Raw genomic sequence first — 24,231 nt, 5'->3', positions numbered from 1 at the left:
ATTGGGGTTATCAGGCCACTCAGAAAATGTTTTCATTCTACAGTGAAAAAGATTATTCACAAGTGGAAAGCAACAGATGCCAATCTCCCCAGGAATGGACATCCCAGAAAATTCACCTCAGTCAGACCATCCAATCCTTACAAAAACTTTTTTAAAAATCTAAGCGCTACATTTCAGACTCTACAGCCTTCAGTGAGCATGTTAAATGTTAAAACTCATGACAGTACAATTAGAAAAAGGCTGAACAAGTGTGGCTTGTTTAGAAGGGTTTCATCTAAAAAAAAAAAACCCTACAAAACTTCTGGAACAATGTCCTTTAGAAAGATTAGACAAAAATTGAGGTGTTTTGGTCATAATGGACGGTGCCAAGTTTGGAGAAAGCCAAACACAGCGTATCAGCACAAACAACCCCCACCAACTGTCAAGCACGGTGGTGGGGGTGATGATTTGGGCTTGTTTTACAGCCACGGGTCCTGGGCACCTTGTAGTCATTGAGGTAACCATGAACTTCTCTGTATCCCAAAGTATTCTTGAGTCAAATGTGAAGCCATCTATCTGACAGCTAAAGCTTGGGCAAAACTGGGTCCAACAACAGGACTATGATCCCAAAAAGAAGGGAGGAAAAGAATCAAGGTGCTGCAATGGTCCAGTCAAAGTCCAGACCTTGACCTGTTGAAATGTTGTGGTGAGACCTTAAAAGATCTGTGGATGAATTTAAGAAGCAACACTGTAAAGAAGAGTGGGGTAAAGTTCCTTCACAATGATGGCAGAGACTAATGAAGTCATACAGGAAACAGTTACTTGATGGTATTGCTGCTAAAGGTATTTCTACAAGCTACTGAATCACTGGGTGTGCTTAGTTTCTCACAGGACTGTTTCTGGATCTTGGTTTAGTTTTTTGTCACAACACAGTTTAATGTGAGAATGTTGTTGTCCTTCTCAGATTAAATTTACCTAAATTTAAGACCACGTAAAGACTAGATCATATTTTTTTATTATACCCTGATATATAACCTTAGAACTGAGAGAAGGCTCACTTTCTTTTTTTTCCACAGCAGGAGTATGAATATATATTATTCTCTGCATTATTAAAACATCATCTTTTCGTGTGTTTGTTCTTACTGAAGTGCCGTTGGCATTATAGATAGTAATGCTTATGTACAAGTTTGTTTTTTGTTTTTATCTAAATATTCCTCCAATGAAAAAGAAATTCTCTTTTGCAGCAATCTCTTGAAAATGGTATTTCTTTGTGTATCCAGATCTTTATTAGTGAATAAATAAAAAAAAAAAACAAGGTTTATGTCTTTCATTTTGGGCTGCTTCACTGGAACTGAATTTTAATGGGTTGTATTTCTTTTATCAATTTTGGCACTATATAATTTTTCTCTTGAATAAGTTTCTGTAATTAATTGGTTTTGCTGGAGGCAATGACAACTACTGCTGCACAGCTCTCCTTCTTCTTCTTTTTAATTCAAAACACCTCACTAGTGTTGTTTGAGGTTGTTATACAATTGTTTTTTTTGAGCTTCCTGTGAGGATTTTTTTTTTCAGGGAACTATTTGACAAATACCAGGAAACATGAAGTGTGCTTTACTTAATGAACAACAAAACACTCACTGAATCACTGAAAAACATAAAAAAAATCCAAAGCAGATGATTAAAAGAATGTTTCCTAAGTCGGTGCAGAGATAATGTCATACCTTTCTTCCAGGCTATCGACATATTCCCTTTTCTTCTTCCGACTTTCCTGAGCTGAGCGCTTGTTGCGGATTTTCCGCCGGATCTTTTTCAAAACTCTCTCTTCAAACTTGTCAGGGAGATGAAACACATGGGAGACCAGGACAAGAGAGAATAAAGAAAAAGGTATGTGAGATGAAACTAGGTTGAGAGAGAGAGAGAGAGTGTGTGTGTGTGTGTGTGTGTGTGTGTGTGTGTGTGTGTGTGTGTGTGTGTGTGTGTGTGTGTGTGTGTGTGTGTGTGTGTGTGTGTGTGTGTCTGGGTGGGTGGTGGGGAAGGGTGGGTGGGGTAGGGGGGGCATCATATCTGGCTGACTTTGTGTAACTGGGGATACAGATTTATACATAAATTGGGGATACAGATTTAGATCACGAGTGTGTGTTTGTGGATGTGTTTGGAGCATGCTTGTGCAGAGACATTTGCCCTACATACATGTGAATATTGCTCATGTACCTTGGATAGAGGCAGTCTGCTGGGCAAGTTTACCCCTTCTTTAGCCAGAAGCTTCTTCTCATCCTCATTAAGTACAAGCTCCCGCAAGGAATGCTGGGGGATTCGCTGCGCCTGTGAACCAGATGGACAGAATTCATTTCACTTAAAGTTACTCTATTTGCAGCTTTCCCCAAGAAGGCACAGGCAGATAGTAAAATTCTCTTTCAGTCAGAGTTGGACAGGACACCACACATATTTTAAGTTTCAACACAATTATGAAACCCTTCTTACTTTGTCTCCCAGGTTGGATAACAGCAGGTCCTTCACGGTGAGAGAATGGCTGGGTGGTTGCAAAGGATTTTGGTTTGTGGTGAGGTAGTATGAAATTCCGATATCCTCCTCTAAGCTGCCAGACTCACAGCCTGCATATTAAAGCAGAAAAAACAGTACACCACATGTCATGGTTTACAAAATTGCTTGTATTTGCAGTTCAAACAAAACCCACCACAAAACGTCAGTCATTGCAGCATCTTTCTGTGCTTTAAAAACACTTTGCAAACACACAATGCTGCACAGGTTTTTAGGCATTTTAGACACTTGGATTCCTGTCCATCCTGTGGCACCACCAGGGAGGAGACTGATCATGCCTGCACCAATTATGCACCAGATGGCACAGTCCCCATCAAGCTCTTGTCTCATGGAGTCAGTCTGGGAGAGACTAAAGATGTCGAGATAGCCAAAATCTACAAAAGCCACCTGAAGCAAGCAACCAGCCAAGTACCTTGAAAACTTGGTCACACAAAATATTGGCTTGATTTGGAGTATGTATCGTTACTTTAATATTAGTGACATCAGGACATTGTCTTGTAATTATATAAAAAAATTGTGAGAAAGTTTTAAGGTAGCCAGTTAACCTATAGGCTGAAGAACGTGTGATTTTTATATTGTCAGCTTTTCACAATTAATCAAACCTGATATGCCACTTTTAAAACAAATACACAGTGTCCCAACTCCATTTACTGAAAGACTCACTCTCTTAATTTCCAGCTAGTTATACATAAATTGCTCTTAGTGCTCATTTGGAAAGCACAACTACAGCGCATTGTGTTTCGTTTCCTAAATACAACTTGAAATTGTTCGCTCTTGTTAACACACAGATGCCAGTTCATAGTGCACAAAAGTGTACAAGCATTTGTAAGAAGAGGAAAACAGCAGGGAAGAGGAAAACAGCAATTTCAGATGATTGCGATAGGCCATGTTCTTGTTCACAGAAAGTCAATTTGAAAAACAAAAATAGAAAATAGCATCAGAACTTTCCATTTTTTCCGAAAGTAAATGTTTACATGTATTAAAGTATTACAGATATATGTGCTTTACATAGTAAATTCAGTAGATTCTATGATGTTTTTATATTCTTAAAGTTACTAATAGAGTACTGAATGGACAGGCTCTAGATAATTTATGTCTGCTTCTTATTACAGTTTTTTCTGATTGCTTAAGCACATTTTTTGTAACTATTGGCTAATTTTGCAAAACTCTTCACACAAATAAGAAAACCTGTCACCCAATAATCAAAACATTGTAGTTCTCTTGCAAAAGCGAACACAGCTAGACTAACTCTTCACACCTTCGTAAAAGTGGTGTTTCCGTATCAAACAGTACACACAAGCCATCATCTACTAAGCACACAATGCGCCAACTGCACACTGATGGTATGAATACAAAACACATCTGGCTTTTGCTTTCTCTGTGCACAAGGTAGGCTATGTCAGTTTGAGCTCATACTTCTGTCATAGATCCATAAGCATAGAGGGATCCAAACTTCAAGTACTGGTGTTTATTCAAACACATCAAAACAAACACAAGTGTTTATTTCCAAGTATAGGATTATTTGCAATCGCCATAATGACTATATGGGTTACTTGGTCTGCAGTGAACATGCTTCCTCTGCCCCCAGCATCTGGTCATCTAGCAATTCTGTAAAGTAACAATTTCAGTATTTTTACATCAATGGTATTGGTGTGTTTCTCATTGGCATATGGCAGTGCTACAAGTCTTTGTGCGAAGTGACTGTGCTAACCGATTCTCATTTCAAGATGTCCTTATGGTACTTGCTACAGTGTAGCGGCTCGAGTTAGGCTGGACCCGTTGGCCAGCTACCCTCAGGGTCATTCCACGGTTGATTACATGGTCCACTATTGTAGCTCTGATGTCATCAGTAATTCTATTTCTTACTCTTCCTACCCTTCCTCTCCCCCCTCCTCATTTTCCTCTCCCCCCTCCTCATTTTCCTCTTGCTCCTCCTTGTCCTTGTCGTCCTCTTCATCCTACTTCTTCACCTCCACGTCCTCTTCCTCGGCCTCCTCTTCTTCTCACTCTTTCTGCTCCCTCCATTGTACTCCGCACACACAGCTTACCTGTATTATAGTGCTTAGGCAGATTGCAAAGTGAACGAATTATCTAAAAAAGTTTTCACATGTGAAAGTGTGCCAGACAGTTGGCAAATTAGTGTTAATGATAGCCATACATGTGTATACTTTTGCTAGGAGTGTGTTGGAAATTTGGTAATTGAGTGTTGTGCAGTGAATTGTGCCTACAGTTTTGCAAAGTGTGTGTTACAAAATTGCAAACTGAGTGCAAAGCAGTTTTTGTGCTTTTAGTTTTGCAAACTCAGTGAGTGGTTTTGCTATAAGTCTGAATAGTTTTAGAGATTGTGCTACAGGAATCACAGTTAGGGTTTAAGCATTCAGAAAAAACTGTAAACACACTCCTAATCGTAGTCTTCAGTTGTAGGCTCTGAATATAATGGTTGTTCCTTGTACAAGACTCGGGACTGACAGAGCATTTCAGTCTGTGGCACCTAGAATATGGAATATTCTCCCACTCCAGCTTTGTTTAGCTCTCTGTGGGCTCCTTTAAAAAGGATTGTTTTGCTTGTTTCTGTTTTAATTTAAAGTTACAGTAAATAAACATTTTCACCTCTAGATGTCAGTAAATTTCAGTCAACTGAGTTTTGTTTTCTTCCCATCTCGATTCAAATGCATAATCCGAGCTACAGTTGCTGCAATATGAGAAAAATGTTTTAGCCAGCTAAGAGAGATCAAAGACATTAAATTTAGACTGTACTCCATAATCGCCACAGCCAGCCAGTGTGTATCTACTATTGTCTGCTCAATTTCTTTATTCGTGTGAAGGCTGTCAGCCCACTGTTTACCTCAGCTGCCAATGACGGGTGAGAGGCGTCCACATCTATTTACTTTGAAGTGGGCTGTGGACGTTTGTGAGAGTTCGATATAAGTTGATGAGTTAGCGAAGGTCAGTTCTGATGGATGATATGAGATGAGGTGAGTTGCTGAGGATATGCTTAAGCCTTAGCCTGTTGTTTTTGCTGCTGTTAGCTGGTGTTTGCCAGCATGAGTGAAACTTTCTTTAAAGTTGATGTAACATTGTTGGACTTGGATGCTTAGTGAATAAACTCACATACAATGTGAGAATGTAATCAAGCTGTTTATCAGAGTGAAGGTTTGAATTTTAAGAAATTAGCTGCCATAATGTTAATTTACAAACAGTTTTTGTTGTTTTCTGTCAGCCGTCCCAGACTGGAGGGTCACATGTCTAATCTACTGACTGTAATTGCGACAATATCAGGAATAAATAAATTTGTGCATATGTTTTCATGTGACTTCAGTTCAGGAGGTAAGGCTTGAGATAAGAAGGAAAGGATGACATTTTATCCAGATGTTTTCGCTAATTGTTGAGGGGGGCACCTTCTCCAATGATAAAATATAGGTATGATCTTTAATATCTTCAGACTGAAGGTGCAGGCACAAAGTTAAATGTCCCTCCATGGCACTCGAAAGCCTACGCCTCTTTGATACATAGATAGATCATACCTAGATCATAGGATTATAAATTGCAGACCTGCTCCTGTGTATTATTAGGTAGATACTATGAGTACAGCATCAGCACAGTACAGTTTTTCCTATTAAATAACCTCAGAAAATCACTGACTGTGCCTGTTTTCCATTAAGATTCTTATTAACAGTAATTATTTTTGTAATGATCTGTTTTCTTGTACTCTATTTCGTTCAGTTTTTTGCATTTTGATTTTCTGTTCTATTTTATTCTGATTATTCAAACTATTTTTAAAGTCCACACCCTGATGTTGTGTTTTCCATTTTTTTGATGTGTTGCTCAATGAAGGCTCGTTAGTGCTCTTATTGTTGCGGGATTTGAGTGTGACCTGAAAGCACAGTCGAAACTATTTCGATACGATTGTTTACAAGAGTCAGAGGTTTTATGAATAGTAGTTTGACTTTGAGTATTGTGTCTAGGTTTTGTGTTAACAGCTTGGAAAAAAGAAATAATGTGTGTGAAAGGTTTCAAGAAATGTGTCAAAGCAAATGTGGAAAACTGTAAACACTGGGAAACACTAATGTTAAATTGTGTGGGTTGCATTAATATTGATATGTCAACACTCCACAGCCATTTCGAATCATCAGGAACCCTCTGGTCTTATCTGCTGATCTTTTCTGGCAGGAGCATTTAAACCAGTAACGCTTCCCTCGTGGATATAAATTCACACATTTGAATTACACCCACACTGGTTCTGTGGCGAGTTAAAGGCTGCAGTTTATGGCGGTTTGTGTAGTTGTCGCTACCTTTCAAATGCACAATGGATTTAACCTTCACGGTAATAGCTGTTACAAAGCTTCGAGCAGCTGCTGAAAGGGACTTTGTAATATAGTCTTACAAGCACAAGACCAGTGTTACAACAATTGTTCCCTGTAATGAATTAAAAGAACACTGACCTTTAACCTAACAGACAATATATACTATATAAATCCAAGTAAATGATGAATTTATTCACTCATTCACTGATGAAGTCCAGTACAGACAAATAAAACAGCTGTCCACTGTAATTGTGATGCTGATGAGTAATTAAGCAGGTATGTAAAGAGTTAAAGAAATTACAGCCCGAAAAGATTACTTTCCTTTCCTCATAATTATGACCTTGTGGATGTATTTGCTTGTGTTTTAAAACCTTTTGTTGTAATTAGAAGGTGATGTATGTGGTTTTTTTTAAATGAAATGTATTTTCAGATATTTCTGGCACTAGTGGTGGGTCAAAAAACTGCACAGTGAAATGAACCAATATTCAAAATAGCTGCCCTCACAAAACAGTTTATGCATGGCAACAATCACAACCGTTTATCTTTAAAGATGTTCAAAAATGGGAAAAAACAAACAAAGTGGCTCTTTGAAAGGTCCGCCATCAGAGGCTCAGTCAAAAGCCCCCATTATCCCACTACAGAAAGCACAAAATGAGAGATCTCACAATGTCAAAAGCTTCCCCTTTTTCATCTGGTAGTCCTGTGCCCTGGTTACTTTGTTCTTTACGCGTCTCAACCTCACATTTGCGCTCACTGTTAAAACAAACTACTGCTTTACAGGTTCCAATTCAGTACATGTTTCTGGTCTGTATAAAAAAGCAAGCCGGTTAACCCTTTGCTATTTAAATGTTGTCTTACCGAGATCGATAACAACATCTGGCTTTTTTTCATTTGCCACTGTCTGATTCACGAGACACGAAGACTGCGTGAAAGCCTGAATATCACAGGGAGTGGAGGCTGTGCAGGAGGCTGTGTGAGGGCTGTTTGTGGGATCTGTCAGGGGGTCCTCGGTGATGCCACTGTCACTGGTGCAGGGAGACCACAGGGGTGATGCTGGCACAGAGGAGGAGTCGCTCCCATGCAGCAGGAACTCCAAGAAATCATCAGGATCACTTTGCTTAGTGCTCAGTGTCTGAAGAGAGTATGCATACATAATTACATTATGGCTTGATTGGCAGAATGAATCTAGATCATAGATAATAGTAATCACACATACAAGCAGACACAGAAGCGTAAACACACCAGGCTTTCAATTCGCTCTCTCTCTCTGTTTCCTTTGGTTCCTGCTATTTGCAACACTTGCCGCTATACAACCAGGCACACCCCAGAATACAGTTTAAACTCAGCACTCAGGTTCTCATGATGAGATGAATTTGTGGCCGTGATTATGTTTTCCCCTGAGTGATTCGGTTTAGGAGCAAACTGTGCATAATGAGCAGCACACTTACATCATTAGTTGAGCTGGTCCACGTTTGGTTGCTGTGGCAACTGGTGGATTCACCTGTGTTTTTGAGCAGAAGGTCAATGATGTCCATCCCATCGTACACCTGAAACAAACAGTGATGGTTCTGAAATTGAAGTGTTTCTCAGTTTTTCAAAAGATAAAACGTTTTTCACAGTATTACCCAATTTCACCTGGGTGTCAAAAACTCGCTCAATCTCACACTTCACTTGTCTCTGACAAACTTGCATTCACGTTCGCCTTTTTTAAAGCGACGCTTTCTTGACACGCACTCATGCTGAATCACTCTCTTACACAAAAAGCATCAACTGCACCCAGTGATCTTACCTTGTCTGTAGTCAGTGTCATAATTCTGACATTAAAGCAGCTGGTGGAATTTCAGCGAAAGTCTCCTTCAGGCATACAAATGCAGCACACAGCCAGATTGGTACGTTCCTTGTGCCTTTAGCGTGAAGGAGAAGCGTCTGAGTCAGCCTTCAGGGACAAAGTTGAAATGCCATATCACACAACAGCATTCCCCAACCCAGCTGATCACTGTCCAATCCACTGTTAGTCAGCCAGCAGAGAGAGCCAATTAGGACAAGAAGGGAGATTACTTAATTGTTAATAAGTGTGACCTTTGAGGTCATAAATCAGCAGTTGGTGTATGCTGTCAAATTCTTTTTTTATTTTTTTTAAATTGGACAAGCTAAATTTAAAGCCCAATTTATTGCTTTCAAACACAGAAAGTGGAAAGACTGACTTTTAATTTGCACCAGTTTGGACTAAGCCCAACAAAAGTTCAATACTCCTCTCTCTGCTCATCACTAAGGAATCCACAAGGCAGTGGAAACACACACGAAAGGGTTTAATCTGAATTCAAGGGTTAGAAACTGTCTATTTGATTATTTGAAAATTAGAGAGAGTTAGTAAAAGAAAGTCAGGATGTGCTTCTAAGCCACTGAGGGATTAACAAAAAGGGCAGCTGTACTTCAAACTCTATTCACTGACACTGAAAGCCAGCGCAGAGATCTGATTTGAAGCAGAGCTGAAGCTGTCTGGGAGGTTTCTGGATGGAAATCGAAGGAAAAGAAAAAATGCTCCCCTTCTATGGGACTTCTTCCTGATTCTTCTTATGGCTTTAAGGTTGAATAAGGACTTGAACTAATTTAATTAAAAGGTAAAAGTCAATAAAAGTCAGGATTACACTGAGATTTTGTGCTTGGTCTTTGGTCATCAAAGCCAGAAACTGAGATGAGAACTATCTTTCAGTTAGCTGTCGTTTAGCTGGAGACAGTTCTGGCACATCTAAAATGATTTTAAGACAGTCCAAGAGTTACTAATGATAGTCTTGGTAATATTTCACATAATGAAGCCCAGTGAAGGGCTCAATGTGCAAATAGAAGAGAACAATGAGTGAGCAGCAGGGAACCCCCAAATTCTTGTTGGTCCACTTAGATCCAAAATTACAGAAACAAGTTTCCAGAAGATACAGTATCATGAAAAATAAACGTTTCACATGATCCAATGATTCAGTAGCTTGTAGATCTACTTGTAGAAGCAATAACTTTTTTTTATGACTTTATCAGTCTCTCACATCACTGTGGCGGACTTTATGGGCACCTGTTTATGCACAACTATCTTAAGTGTAGTGTTTCAGTCAGGTTAGGGTCTGGACTTTGACTGGGCCATAGTAATACTTCATTGTTTTCATTGTAGATTGTTGTAAATTTGCTGCTGTGCTTGCCAAGATTTATCTGAGACAGATGGCTTCACATTTGAGTCTAGAATATTTTGGTACACAGAGGAGTTTGCAATTGATTCATTGACCGCAAGGTGCCCAGATGCCGTGGCTTTAAAACAAGCCCAAATCATCACCCCTCCACCACCGTGCTTGGTTTTCTCCATTATGACCGGCCCCCCACCCCAAACCGAACTTTAAGTGGGACGGTTAAAAAACCAAAAACCAAACTGAGATTAAATATAATTGCTATCTACAAAGGTTATTTTAATCTATAACAGCAGATGTGTCCAAGCTACTCTTTTTTAAAAAGTGGCTCAACAATTACAGTTTTTCAGTGGTTTGAGAAAAATAACATTTCAGCAAACAGCTGCAAAGACCTTTCAGTGAAGCTTGTTGTCAAAGCATCAAGAAAGAGAATGCGATTGTTCTGGACAGTTTCTTTCAGTCGCTGGCAGCAAACAAACTGATAATTACCTTAATGTTTTGGGGTTTTTTGTCAGCAAACTGTTTACAACAACAAAAGAGTTCAGCTGAAGCTACTGTGAAGGGATGGATCAATCAAGGTGGATCGACATGAGAAAAAAACATGCATCCTTCTAAATGAAGTATTTATTTTCTTTGTGTCTTTCAAATAGACACTTGCTCCTCAAGTTACAGCTCTTTAGAAAGCTGATCAATGACTTTTTTTTTTTGCTTTCCTAATGCAAAACATCGTTATCCGTTCCTTATCTTTGCTGTCATAATTAACAGCATCTGTTTCATGCTAGCACGCCCCATGAAGCAAAAGATATTACACAATGTGTTCTTCCAGCAATTACACAAGGGGAACATGCACATTGGCAGAGATTATCTCATTGTTATCACAGGGGAAGGGATTGTTTCAGTGGCAGAGCTACTTAGTATTACACCCGTCTAAAAGCAGAATAAGCACAATCAATAGTCAGCATTCTTTTAAGAATGAACACCATCAGCTCAATCCTCCTATTGCCATATCAACTTCAAAGCATCGCTACACCTTTGAGGGAACACAGCCTGGTAGCTCAAATAATTCAAAGCCATTTTCCTTTCTCTTCACATAATTTTATATGACATTTTTGCCTTCATCAGATGGCTCGAAGCAGACAGAGATGCCAGATATTTTCTTTGGGTTCTGAATTTATGTTTTTTTGTTACCTTTACTAAGCTGTTCAAAAGTCAGAGTGAAGAGGGACTTTATGGGAAGAACGAAAGTGAAACTGTGGCACGGCAGAAAGGACGCAAATCTTTCTTATCTTTTGTTTGTCAGGCATGCATAATGTGAATAAATCAAATTCTCTGAGGTGTCTGATTCCCAGGCTTGGTGGAGACGCTTGTTTTACAGGCTAGGTTGGATTTCCAGACCTAAAATACAATTCAAATGTCAAAAAGCCCCTGTTGTATAAGGCCAAAAAAGGTTATTTAAATACACTCTGGTGAGACTAATGGAAATGGATGGTGTATTAGCATATTCTGCTGTGTTAGACTCTTTCTTACTTAAGAAAATAACGCTCACAGTGAAGCCACCGTACAAATTCATTATGACCGCTATACTTTAGTTTTTCAAAGACTTGCTTCTTAAGTATATTAGTTGCTTTAAAATCAACATATTCATGAATACGCCTAATTAAATGGCAGCAGAGCGCTGCTATCTTTATTGTTGTTCTAACTGGAGATTAGAGAGTATCAAAGTACTTTGAGTGCAGTGATTATCTAACCGGGGCATTTTGAGCACATCTCTAGATACCAGGAATAAGTTGCTGCTCAGTACACGTAACTGTTATTGCATATTAGATCACAATGTGAATGCATATTCAGATATCTCCATGTGAGAGCAGGTTGGTTAGGGTGAAGGAAAAGAACATCTATTGGACACCTTAGGGTGTTTTAAAATGAAATATACCATGAAATCACTTTTATGCGGTCAGTTCTCTTCCAGTGAAATGACCTGCACAGGTACCAATGACTGCAGCTCCACAGAAATGGTCTCACAGCTCACCCTATTCCCTGGCAAGAAAGTGTTCAATAAGATGTGTGGAGAGCAAAAGAATCATATAAAAAATACACAGCTACTGCAGTGATCAAAGAAATGCCTTCTTCAGGTCCATGGGTGTGAAGTCACGGGCTGAAAACATGTTTGAAGCTTACATCAAGGTCATTTAACCAGCCACAAAGTGCATTTTCATTAGCTCTTATCTGAAGCTCAGTAATTGCTCTAATGTGAGCAAAATCGTTCTATATCTACAGCTGGGAAATTGTTAGTGTGTGCAAACAGGAGAAACACGCTTGTCCGCTGTCTCTAGTGGAGCTGACTGTACGTTATTGGTAAAACCATAAACTCTGCAATTAGGAGACAAAGATTAAACACAGCCTTCAGCTACAGCTACAACGGAGTACCAGCTCAGCGTCTGCTTTTTGAAATTTCCCATCATGTGTGCCACTAGTATGAGATAATCCACAGCTTTCTCCTCACTCTCACAGCTACAAGTGTCATGTAATTGGCTTCTTCAGCGCTACGCTTGCAGCGAATGCCCACATGCAACTGGGAATTGTTTTCAATCATGTAAGATTTTTTTTCGTTGGCTTTCTGATTTCCCTAAAGATCTTCAGGTAACAACCCCAAATGTTCATTTTAAATCTAAATTCAGTATCCGCAGGCACATCATGTGGATTCTATCAGTTTATAAGTTTATTATTACATTTAAAAATATGATATCATAACATCGATAGTTTTTGTTATTTCTTAAATTTAATGTTATCTATTCATTTTTCTACTGCCAAGTTTGGAAATCAGTTCCCTTAATGTGTAAAATCCTCCTGTGACTAGTAAAGGGAATATATTTCCCACCGTTTGGAGTTTGACAAAAGAAAGAAAGAAAAAAAAAAGGCAGACATGCTCCACTTTAAGCTGCACTGTGGCAGTCAGCGTCCTACACCGAAAGCTTCAGAGAGACTCCTGCTAAAAGGCCAATCAAGATATCGTCCTCCACTGTTTTGCAATTTTAAGACTACTTCACTGAGTTTATGAAAACTACCTCTGTAGCTTTTGCATAAATCTGATGATTAGATGGAAGACACCGTTTTTCAGATGAAGTAATCTGCACACCACTGCCTATGCGACTGCAGACAACACGCTCTTTCTGCTGTGAACGTTGCTGTTTTAGTAGGTCAGCCCTGCTGGAGGAAACGTGACACACTGCGCAGTGATATTGCAGTAATATCAGCTTTATCAGCTGCACTGACCATGGAAACCACTGGTTCTTGTTTAGTCACCACAAACTTTAATATCTGGACTCCCTTGTGTTAAAAAGGGCATTATACAATGAATAATCTTTGGAGCTGTGTAGATCTTTTATTGTTGCTCACTAAATTTAAATTTGTTTTGCTTCTTATAGTGCTCTGAAGACAAAAAGTAGAACTTTCTAATGATATGTATTTTAGGGAGTTTTAACAAAAGATTTTCTACATTTAGAGACTATGAGCAGAAATTATAAATGCAAGCTCAAAACTAAAAATAAACATTGAAAAAAGAAATCGTCTTGCAGCATCGTTTGCTTTGTGGTTTTATCTTCATCTGAAATTCATGAGTAAAGCTTTCTTTAGAGATAATAATCATCTGCTCTCATGAGAGCCCATTATGTGCTTATTATGGGAAACCCACGAATAATGTATTTTTCAGTTATTTCCTTTCTGGACATGTAGAGCACAGTCCACTGGTTTAATAAGAAAGATACCCCCTCCCCAACAATTGTTATCACAGGGGGAGGGATTGTTTCAGTGGCAGAGCTACTTATTATTGCACCAGATTGATTAAATGTGTTCTTTACATTACTCAGTTTTCATTTCAGTGTCCCATTCCACATATCTTGGCACCTCCCAAACATGTTTTGTCCTGCTCTGCCCTCAGCTGGTGGAGGACTGCTACGGCGCCCTGTCTAGCAGTGGCCTGCTTTATTCCACGGGGATCGATATTTCAGAGGCGGAGGTGTACATCAAAATGTTTGGGGGGGAAGAGGCGGAGCATGAAAAAAAAAGGAAGGAAACATTCAGTTTTTGCTGCGGATAAGGCTTTCCTGTGAAATTGGCTCTAGCATGCATCGCACTCTCCAAGTGCTGCTAAACGTCATTCACTGACACGCCCAGAAGCAGCTGCACGCTAAGATACGGAGAAATACAAGCAAACAACAGTAATACATGCTTTCTAATGCATCGTTGGCTCCTTAGGTGGGCTAAAGAGAAGTGAACCAGACGGTGTGGTTAAACAGATGCACTGACAGTGAAATCCTGCGGAATTTTCATATGTTTACGATTACAATTAGGCCAGTACACACTGTAACAAATTGAATTGAATTGAATTTTGTTTTTTCTGTGTGTACAAAGAAATAAATGTATTTTTTGTTAATAAATACATACATAAATTAACAAATAAATAAAAGTTTTTAAGTCCAAAAACAATATATAGGTGTGGTAGTGTGGTAAGTCTCAAATGCAATCAATGTGTCAACGATATTCCAAAACCATACACAAAATATTTAGTATTTACTCAAAACACAGCAAATAGCAATACAAATTCTATAAAATCTGGACTTATGTTATCAAATGCTATACCACAGAAATGCGTGATTCGAATGAAGCTCTTTTTTAATGTTGAGTTAAAGCTTTAACGCAAAGAAATCTAATGTGCAGTATATATTTATACTGATATCCACATTTATGTTTAATTAATTCTGTATCCTTTATATGGACCTTACCGCACCGTTTGCACAGGAAACGTGTCTTCGCGTCTATACACTGTTTGTGTATAGACTGGATTACAATAAAGGTTTGTCTGTCTGTATAGCTGAAGCCATAGAAACTAATCACTGAATAAAGCTTCAGTTGGTATTACCTCCTTTAGAAAGTGGTCATCTCTGTTGCCAAACCACTTTATCTTTTGACTTTAGTGCATTTTGGTTCGATTATGTTACTTTCTAACAATGTAAATATCAACTGTACAAAAGTACTTGTTCTTAAGTTTTGGATCTTTCGTGGCAGCTGGAGGCACAAACATACATGGTTAAGTCAACAGAAGTGCGCCCTTCTTACTCTCACGCACTCACAAACACAGCCGGGCACTCACACGCGCACACGCACACGCACTCAGCATGGACGTATTAGGATAACATGGCAAAGCGCCACGGACATGTGATATGTGACGGGCTGCTGAGCTGCAGCGCCCCCTGCAGCTGCAGTCACTGACCGGACACCGCTACACGGCAGCCGCATCAGCAGCAGCAGCAGCGCCTCTCCTGTCACCACCGGGACTGCCTGTCCTCAGAGGCAGCGACTACGGCAATAACCCGTCGCACATAAAGACCCACGACCTGCAGACAACATGGTGAGTGAAACTAGAGCCTTAAATGTATAGATGATGCCTTTAATGTATTTGTAGCAGCGAGGGAAAACACGCTGTCAAATGCTGCACCCAACAACCGTTATGAGTTGTAGGCTCCGACTGCAGCCGCACCGGATCCCGTCAGGTCCGTGAAATGGATGCCGATGCCCGGTGGTGTTATGTGATCGGATAAGGGCTCTGTTTGTGCGCCGTTATAACATGCGCAACAGCCGGCCGATAACGCAGGGCTGTGGCCTCCAGTGCACGGGCCGCTCAGCTCTCACTGTGACGTCCACTGCAAAGCCTTTAATATCACGCTGCTCTGGCATGACCGCAGAAATATCACGTTAATACAGCTGCCCACAGAGGGAACGCACATGGCCATGGCATGTCTAATGTAAATGTCATCAGCTCTGTTTGTGTGTGGGGGGGAAATGTAGATTTTCATTTGATTAGAAGAGATTGCGTCATTGCTTTTTATTTAAGAAGCGATGGAAACGTGTTATTACATATAGGCAGGCTGCACTACGTCACACTCAGAGAGCTGCACCGCATTTCATCTGAGTGTTTTGCAGCAGTGGGTGATGTAAAAATGAATTATTTCACCAAAAGAGTCTTTGGTTGTGTTCATTTATATATCCAGTGTGATATTTCTGAATTGATGAATACATTTGTTCTGCTAGGAAAGCTTTGAGGGACACTGGACCTTGTTTTCTTCATATTTTTTATTTACAGAGGATTATGGGGATGGTTTTATATAGTCTTAACAACCCACTGCTAGACAAACTGTCATCTTGTCATCTTAGAGGACTGCCCTCTTCATATATTACACATTAAATAGCAAACTTAGTGGTTAACACTCTTTCTGTAGATTTAGTTTAAGGTCTAAAATCAAGAGACCGTGTTTTCTTGCAATTGTGGTACATTGCGTTCACCCCCACTCAGTTGCCACATGGTGAATGGTGACTCAGTAATTCTGGAAATCAGGAGGTAAAGTCTTTAAGCGGTGTCCACTCTCCTTCTTCCTGGGTTCAGTTTCAAACATGTCTTTCTTTTTATAACTCTTCTCGGAGCGGCTGGGGAGAGCTGGTAGTGGACAGAAATAGATGCATATGATGAATAAAATGAGCCTGTGCTAGTTGGAAATGGATGACTGTAGCCACCCTGCTCCTCTCCCCTTCTAAATCTCCAACCCTCCCTCCAGGTGAACTTCACGGTGGATCAGATCCGTGCCATCATGGACAAAAAGTCCAACATCAGAAACATGTCCGTGATCGCACACGTGGATCATGGGAAGTCCACGCTGACCGACTCGCTGGTATCCAAAGCGGGGATCATTGCATCGTCCCGTGCCGGAGAAACCCGCTTCACAGACACACGCAAAGACGAGCAGGAGCGCTGCATCACCATCAAATCTACGTATGTGCTTTGTGTTTGTAGCAGGAACTATTCATAATTTATCCTAACAGTACTGGTTAATTTAAATATTTTTATTACGCGTTCAACCTCCCAAATTCTCGTCATCTGCCTGATCAGATCTGTGTGGGTTTGATTTTGATATTTCTATACGCTGACATCACACTCAAACTTTAATCAATGAGTAAAAATGCAGAGGAGAGACATGGGTGTTGCTTAGGGTTCTCAAATGTGAAGCTAAAATTCAGCATTCTTTCTAATGGCCAGCAGGGGGCGACTTCTTTGGTTCCAAAAGATGTTTGATTGTGAAGAAGTGTAAAAGAAAATGACAATGCTGCTTCAGGAAACATTTACCTGATGACTTTGTGGCCTTGTTCTCTAAACACAAGTCTTATTTTATACAGTTTGATCTTCCTTTTTTAAAATTATTATCTGACTTTGAGGATAATAAATAATAAAGCACGTAAAGAGTATTTCAGGTTGCGACTGGCAAGTGTGGCCATCCCTTATATATAGTCTGTGTCATAGACAAATATACTGATTGGAAGCGATCAATACTGTTCTATCTTTGGCAGGAAATATTGGGTACACATAATAACTCATCAATCATACTAAGACCTTGACTCAAAAAGAAGACGTACTTGGCCTTCAGCTGTCAGATCTCCCTGTTTGGTTGTGTTTGTAGGGCATATATGTCCGATAAAAAGAAGGGCTATAGTAAGTACATTACCAAAATAAGAAATATTTGTGCCATACTGAGTTCATTATTGTTATGAAATTGTGTTATGTATTTTAACCTCAAGGTACACATCGTTTCTAAAGGCGGCGGGCTGTGCTGTGTATTTAATTGGAACATGCATCTCATACTTGATTGGTTCATAATCACAGCACTTGTTTTATTTGTAAGTTGCTCGTGGTGTTATACTTTATCGACACACGTTAAGTACCATATTTGACTTGCAGAATTGTTTCTCTGTTCCAAATTTAGAGAGGTGTTAAAAAACACTGTTTTAGAGATTTACACATGGATGTTTGTATATAATAAATGCACCAGCAGAGATCACCAAATATTAATTCAAATCTATGCAGTCAGGACACTTAGTAGCAGCTGAAAGTCTTTGCTGTCTCTTTTATTAGAGGATGGTCTGACTCATCCGTGTGAGTGCAGTTTTTGAGATTTATTTACATAAATCGTTAAATTTATCAGTGCAGAGTTAACACATCTCAAGGTTTTTCTATGTTCTCTCACTCTTTTTCAGGGCCATCTCCATGTATTATGAGCTTGGAGAGAACGACTTGGCGTTTATCAAGCAGAGCAAAGACGGAAACGGCTTCCTCATCAACCTGATCGATTCCCCGGGTCACGTTGATTTCTCTTCTGAGGTCACCGCTGCCCTTAGAGTAACTGATGGAGCCCTGGTTGTGGTGGACTGTGTCTCAGGTAATTAGACATAAAACACTCGTCCTGTCACTCACATACACACTCGTACGCACTGAGGCTTACCTGTTTGTTTCCACTGACAGGTGTGTGCGTGCAAACCGAGACCGTACTGCGTCAGGCCATCGCTGAGCGCATAAAGCCGGTTCTCATGATGAACAAGATGGACCGGGCCCTGCTTGAGCTGCAGCTGGAGCCAGATGAGCTCTATCAGACCTTCCAGCGTATTGTGGAGAACGTTAACGTCATTATCTCCACCTATGGAGAGGATGAGGGTGGACCCATGGGGAACATTATGGTGAATACATACTTACGCTGGTAAAATACCTTCTAAAACTTTCAATATATGGGTAGTTACAATGAATGCTATCATTTATTCCTCAGATTGACCCTGTTATTGGAACAGTTGGCTTTGGCTCGGGCCTCCACGGATGGGCTTTCACCTTGAAGCAGTTCGCTGAGATGTATGTGGCTAAGTTTGCTGCTAAAGGAGTTGCACAGCTGGGACCAGCAGAGAGGTGCAAGAAAGTGGAGGACATGATGAAGAAACTGTGGGGAGAAAGGTGAACACGAGTGCACGTACAGTGCCCTCTCTGGTTACAGTGTGGTACATCAGAGGTGCTGCATGTGTTAAGAAGGATGCTTGTACATGGACCACACCCCTTTTTCTGTGTCAATGTTCAGGTGGTGTTTAGTGGTTCTTTAAAATTTAAGCATTAATACAAGACAGTGGGCAGCAAGTGATATTCAGGCAACATATTTTTATATAATAATTTCATTGCATTTTCCAGATATTTCGATCCAAGTGCTGGAAAATTCAGTAAGACCGCCACCGGCCCCGATGGTCAGAAATTACCTCGAACTTTCTGCCAGCTTGTTTTGGATCCCATCTTTAAGGTGAATGTACTAAAGATGCTTTATTTCAGCAAATTGTGTATTTTTTATGTTTCTAACATTGTTAAAAGGGGATTTAAAGCTCTTAAATTTCAGACATTTCAGATCCAGACTGTGACTGGATCCAAACTAAGATGATTAGACTTTAAGTAGAGTCTGAAAAGTCACTGCCTTTGATTAATGCCCTAATTTTTTTTTTTTTGTCCTTTTTCTCATTGACCTCTTAGGTGTTTGATGCCATCATGAATTTCAAAAAAGAAGAGACAGCCAAGCTAATTGAAAAGCTGGATGTCAAACTTGACTCAGAGGACAAAGAGAAGGAGGGGAAGCCCCTGCTGAAGGCTGTAATGCGACGCTGGCTCCCTGCCGGAGAGGCCCTGCTCCAGATGATTACCATCCACCTGCCCTCCCCCGTCACTGCGCAGAAATACCGCTGTGAGCTGCTCTACGAAGGGCCCGGAGATGACGAGGCTGCCATGGGTCAGTAGAACACCTTCACGTGACTCAATTCAATTAAAAGTATTTGTATTATTATTAAGTAGCTTTAGAAGAATTATCACTGTTTATTTTGACTGTGGTAAATTCACAACTTCGAAACTCTCTTCTCAGGTATTAAGAACTGTGATCCTAAGGCCCCACTGATGATGTATATTTCCAAGATGGTCCCAACCAGTGACAAGGGTCGTTTCTATGCCTTCGGCCGTGTGTTTTCTGGCTGCGTGTCCACAGGGCTGAAGGTGCGCATCATGGGGCCAAACTTCACCCCTGGCAAGAAGGAAGACCTCTACATCAAACCCATCCAGAGGTGGGCATGTTTATCTACAAACTGTACACAGTACAGGTCCAAGATAGTAGGAAAAGCTCAGAATGTGTGACTCCCCTTTCTTCTTTTTTTTATATCCTTCTTATTTTATCACCACGTCAATCTAGGACTATTTTGATGATGGGTCGCTATGTGGAGCCTATTGAAGATGTTCCCTGTGGCAACATCGTGGGTCTTGTTGGAGTAGACCAGTTCCTGGTTAAGACTGGAACTATTACCACCTTTGAACAGGTAGCGTGTCACTTTCCCTTTGTTCTGTATCTACACAGAGTGTGCTCTAGTTTAAAAACCGAGGCATGACAAATGAATCAATAGCTATTAACACGGAGTCATTATTTGGTGTGGCTTCCTGATAAAACAAACCTTAAAAGAATCTAGTCTTATCACTCATCGATTCCATCTTCAGGCCCACAACATGAGAGTGATGAAGTTCAGCGTGAGCCCTGTTGTCCGAGTGGCCGTGGAGGCCAAGAATCCTGCTGACTTGCCCAAGCTAGTGGAGGGCTTGAAGCGTCTGGCTAAGTCAGACCCCATGGTGCAGTGCATCATCGAAGAGTCCGGGGAGCACATCATCGCTGGAGCAGGAGAGCTTCACCTGGAGATCTGCCTGAAGGACTTGGAGGAGGACCACGCCTGCATTCCACTGAAGGTGAGCAAAGGAGTAGAGGTTTACTGGCAAGGTGCAAGACAGGTCACTGATGCAAGGTTAATATTAATAGCTATTACAAGTACTGATTTGTTTACGTCACATATATGAAAAGCAGCCTCACGACAGACAATCCGAACTATAAACCTGAATACAATTTAAACTGTTGTGTTTAGATAGATGGGTGGTCTGTACCACACAGCAAGCAGTAATATTAATCAGGTAACCCATTAAAAAGAAGAGGTCCACTTTAATGACTTGAAGTAGTGGATGAGGCCTAGTGGACTCTGACTGGCTCCAGCTGCCTATCAAATCAATTATTAGGGTAGATGAGTTATTAAAGAAAAATAATCACCCCACTCAGAGTTGTTATAAGTGGGGTAACTCTTCATAAAGGCCAGAACCGTTTTTTGAACCAGGCTATAAATGTGCTTTTTAATGCAGTAAAGTTGACCATTTTAACATGTTAGTCTAAGGCAGGGGTAGGCAACTCCAGGCCTTGAGTGCCGGTGTCCTGCAGGTTTTAGATCGCACCCTCAGTTAACACACCTGAATCAAATGATTAGTTCATTACCAGGCCTCTGGAGAACTTCAAGAAATGCTGAGGAGTCATTTAGCCCTTTAAATCAGCTGTGATGGATCATGGACACATCTAAAACCTCCTCGGCACCGGCACTCAAGGCCTGGAGTTGCCTACCCCTGGTCTAAGGGGATTGGCTAGATGTTGGAGCCAGCCTCAAGTGGTGACTAGAGGAACTGCAGTTTTTGCTACTTCTGCACGAGCTTTGTTTTTCAACCCCTTAGGACTGATTTAATTTTGCCTTTTCTTTCTCTCTCATTCTTGAGACTACATATAATCCAGGTTCACTTTTAATCACAATAAAACTTGTGATTGCAGACATCAATCATATTTATTTGCTAATTTCATTTAATATTTTTCCTCTGCTTGTGCACAGTTTGACAACCACTCAATTAGGACAAGTAGCTTTCAAATGCTAAACATAAGAGCTTTACATAGCCTTACTGATTATGTGGGGCTAGAATTAGATAAAATAAAAAATATATATACATTTTATTCCCATATTTTTGAAGTATTGCTCATACCATCAATCCTGACCAATTCTTTACCTCTTTGTAGAAATCCGACCCAGTGGTGTCTTACAGAGAGACGGTGACGGAAGAATCCGACCAGCTGTGTCTGTCCAAGTCCCCCAACAAGCACAATCGTCTCTTCATGAAGTCCCGTCCGTTCCCCGACGGCCTGGCTGAAGATATCGAGAAAGGGGATGTCACTGCTCGGCAGGAGCTCAAAGCCCGTGCACGTTACCTTGCTGACAAGTATGAGTGGGAGGTGACAGAAGCCAGGAAGATCTGGTGCTTCGGTCCAGATGGAACCGGGCCCAACCTGCTGATAGACATGACAAAAGGGGTTCAATACCTCAATGAGATCAAGGACAGCGTAGTGGCTGGTTTCCAGTGGGCAACTAAGGAGGTGGGCAGCTAATTAATTCATACTCGTGTTGCATTTTAAATTCTTATTAGACTGTAAAACAGCTAGCTATTTATAACCTTGCGTTCACACACTCCTGTCTCTGTCCTCGCCCTGCAGGGTGCACTGTGTGAGGAGAACATGCGCGCAATTCGCTTTGACATTCATGATGTGACACTGCACGCAGACGCCATTCATCGCGGGGGAGGACAAATTATTCCCACAGCTCGCAGGGTCCTGTACGCCTGCCAGCTCACTGCTCAGCCTCGGCTCATGGAGCCGGTTTATCTTGTGGAGATTCAGGTTGGTGTTTGGACTAGAGTGGGCGCCTGGACATTGCTTGAACACAGGCTTGTAATTTTTTGGAGCTCTTCTATATTCTGAAAGGAAAAACATTTTAGTAACTTTAGTAACTATCTGTGGCCGTGCCTCTTGTCCATGCAGTGCCCAGAGCAGGTTGTCGGTGGGATCTATGGCGTGTTGAACAGGAAACGAGGTCATGTCTTTGAGGAATCCCAAGTGATGGGCACGCCCATGTTTGTGGTGAAAGCCTACCTGCCAGTCAATGAATCCTTTGGTGAGTTTCAGTCGATACTGCTTGCAGTCTTTTGTGGTGGGTTTTAACTCTCAGCTGGAAAGGAGGGCTTAGGTAAAAGAGGGACTGGAGAGGTCTAAAAGCTAAAGTGGATCTCTGAAATGTTTGTGAAGATATACACTCACGTGCCTTTTTATCGGGCTCACCGTTTAACAGCTTATCAACACAACTGTCGAATCAACTGATCAGTTGCATGGCAGCGTCTTATCCTCAGGCTTGTAGACATGGTCAAGAAACCTGCTGAAGTTCGAACTGAGCATCAGAATAAGGAAGAAAGGTGATTTAGGTGATTTTGACTGTGGCATGGTTGTTCGGTCCAGATGGAACCACAAGCTGCTGATCTACTGGGATTTTCCTGCATAAGCGTTTGTAGAGTTTACAGAGAATGGTGTGAAAAAGATAAAACATCCAGTTAGGCAACTTAAATAACCACTCATTACAGCCAAGATATGCAGAAAAGCATCTCTGAATGCACAACACATCAGCTGGGCTACAGTAGCAGAAGAGGTGGTGATGATAGTGTAATGGTGTGAGGAATATTTTCTTGGCACACCTTGGATGCCTTAGTACCAACTTAGTATTATTTAAACACCGCAGCCTTCCTGAGTATTGTTGCTGACCATGTCCATCCCTTTACGGCCACCTCACCCATCTTCAAATCATCTCAGTCTGGTATCTTAAACATGCTTGGTAAACTTGGTAAATGTCTCAACAAACATGTTTAAGACAAATGTAAAGGGCATATCCAGCAACTTGGTTTCAGCTGACAGAGTTGCTGTCTTTGTATATGAAGCTATTCTATTTGAAATAATGCTTTTATCTGTTTTTCTGACCTCCAGGGTTCACAGCTGACCTGCGCAGTAACACTGGAGGCCAGGCCTTCCCCCAGTGCGTATTTGATCACTGGCAGATTCTCCAGGGAGACCCCAGCGACCCTGCCAGCAGGCCCTGCCAAGTTGTCGCTGAAATTAGGAAACGCAAAGGTCTGAAAGAGGGCATACCTGCCCTCGACAACTACTTGGACAAATTGTAACCACTCACCCCGGATTAGAAAATACCAAATCATTCTCTAAACCCTACCCCGTGGGCACTTTCAAATCTTTGCACAGGCTTAAAGGTACATCGCACCAATTGTTTCATCTTTGAGCGCGAAGCAGAAACAAAGCTTAAGCTTCCATTGTAGGCTAGTGGAAGCAGCGATGCTTTTTTTCATTTCACAGCTACAGTACACCAAGTGCCTAGGGCAAGGGTTTGGGGGAGCAATTGGATCAAAGCAGCTGTATTATCAATTCCTTGTTTCTTCTATTCCTTCACATCGTCCCCCTTCTCCTTCTACGTATCTGCCGGGTTGGGCCTGTACAGTGCACTGTGATACTGCTGCAATAATGCATATTTATATGGATCATGGCCAGATTAAAGCGTGGCAATCACAATAAAAGTGTTAAGAAGTGAAACGCACTGGAATGGACGTTTGTTCAGTGGATGTAATGAATAAAAACAACTCATGATGAAAA

The 24,231-nt window shown here is 40.9% G+C and overlaps 2 protein-coding genes across 3 annotated transcripts in view; one reads left to right on the top strand and one right to left on the bottom strand.

Annotated features, from left to right (window-relative positions):
- LOC113010081 (cyclic AMP-responsive element-binding protein 3-like protein 3-B) overlaps window positions 1-18,399 on the bottom strand; it is a 22,308-nt gene extending 3,909 nt beyond the window's left edge. The window contains exons 1-7 of one of the 2 annotated variants that reach the window (XM_026148917.1): window positions 18,337-18,399; window positions 8,632-8,778; window positions 8,291-8,389; window positions 7,701-7,974; window positions 2,461-2,591; window positions 2,191-2,301; window positions 1,701-1,807 (exon numbers count right to left, since the gene is read on the bottom strand). In XM_026148917.1, the coding sequence (XP_026004702.1) occupies window positions 1,701-1,807; window positions 2,191-2,301; window positions 2,461-2,591; window positions 7,701-7,974; window positions 8,291-8,389; window positions 8,632-8,652 (743 nt within the window). In that variant the 5' untranslated portion in view covers window positions 8,653-8,778; window positions 18,337-18,399. The remainder of the gene's footprint in view (window positions 1-1,700; window positions 1,808-2,190; window positions 2,302-2,460; window positions 2,592-7,700; window positions 7,975-8,290; window positions 8,390-8,631; window positions 8,779-18,336) is intronic. The other variant, XM_026148916.1, reaches the window with a different exon arrangement.
- On the top strand, window positions 15,273-24,231 carry LOC113010080 (elongation factor 2). Its single transcript, XM_026148915.1, has 14 exons — window positions 15,273-15,419; window positions 16,621-16,835; window positions 18,092-18,273; window positions 18,357-18,568; window positions 18,655-18,833; window positions 19,062-19,167; window positions 19,392-19,644; window positions 19,774-19,969; window positions 20,095-20,218; window positions 20,394-20,636; window positions 21,772-22,125; window positions 22,243-22,425; window positions 22,567-22,699; window positions 23,557-24,231. The coding sequence occupies exons 1-14, from the start codon at window positions 15,417-15,419 to the stop codon at window positions 23,748-23,750; spliced, it is 2,577 nt and encodes an 858-aa protein (XP_026004700.1). The 5' UTR covers window positions 15,273-15,416; the 3' UTR covers window positions 23,751-24,231.

The sequence above is a fragment of the Astatotilapia calliptera genome, chromosome 18 (genome assembly GCF_900246225.1).
Source record: "Astatotilapia calliptera chromosome 18, fAstCal1.2, whole genome shotgun sequence".
In the NCBI taxonomy this organism is placed as follows: domain Eukaryota; kingdom Metazoa; phylum Chordata; class Actinopteri; order Cichliformes; family Cichlidae; genus Astatotilapia; species Astatotilapia calliptera.
Note: the sequence above shows the minus strand (reverse complement) of the source record. Positions and strands in the feature narration are given on the sequence as shown.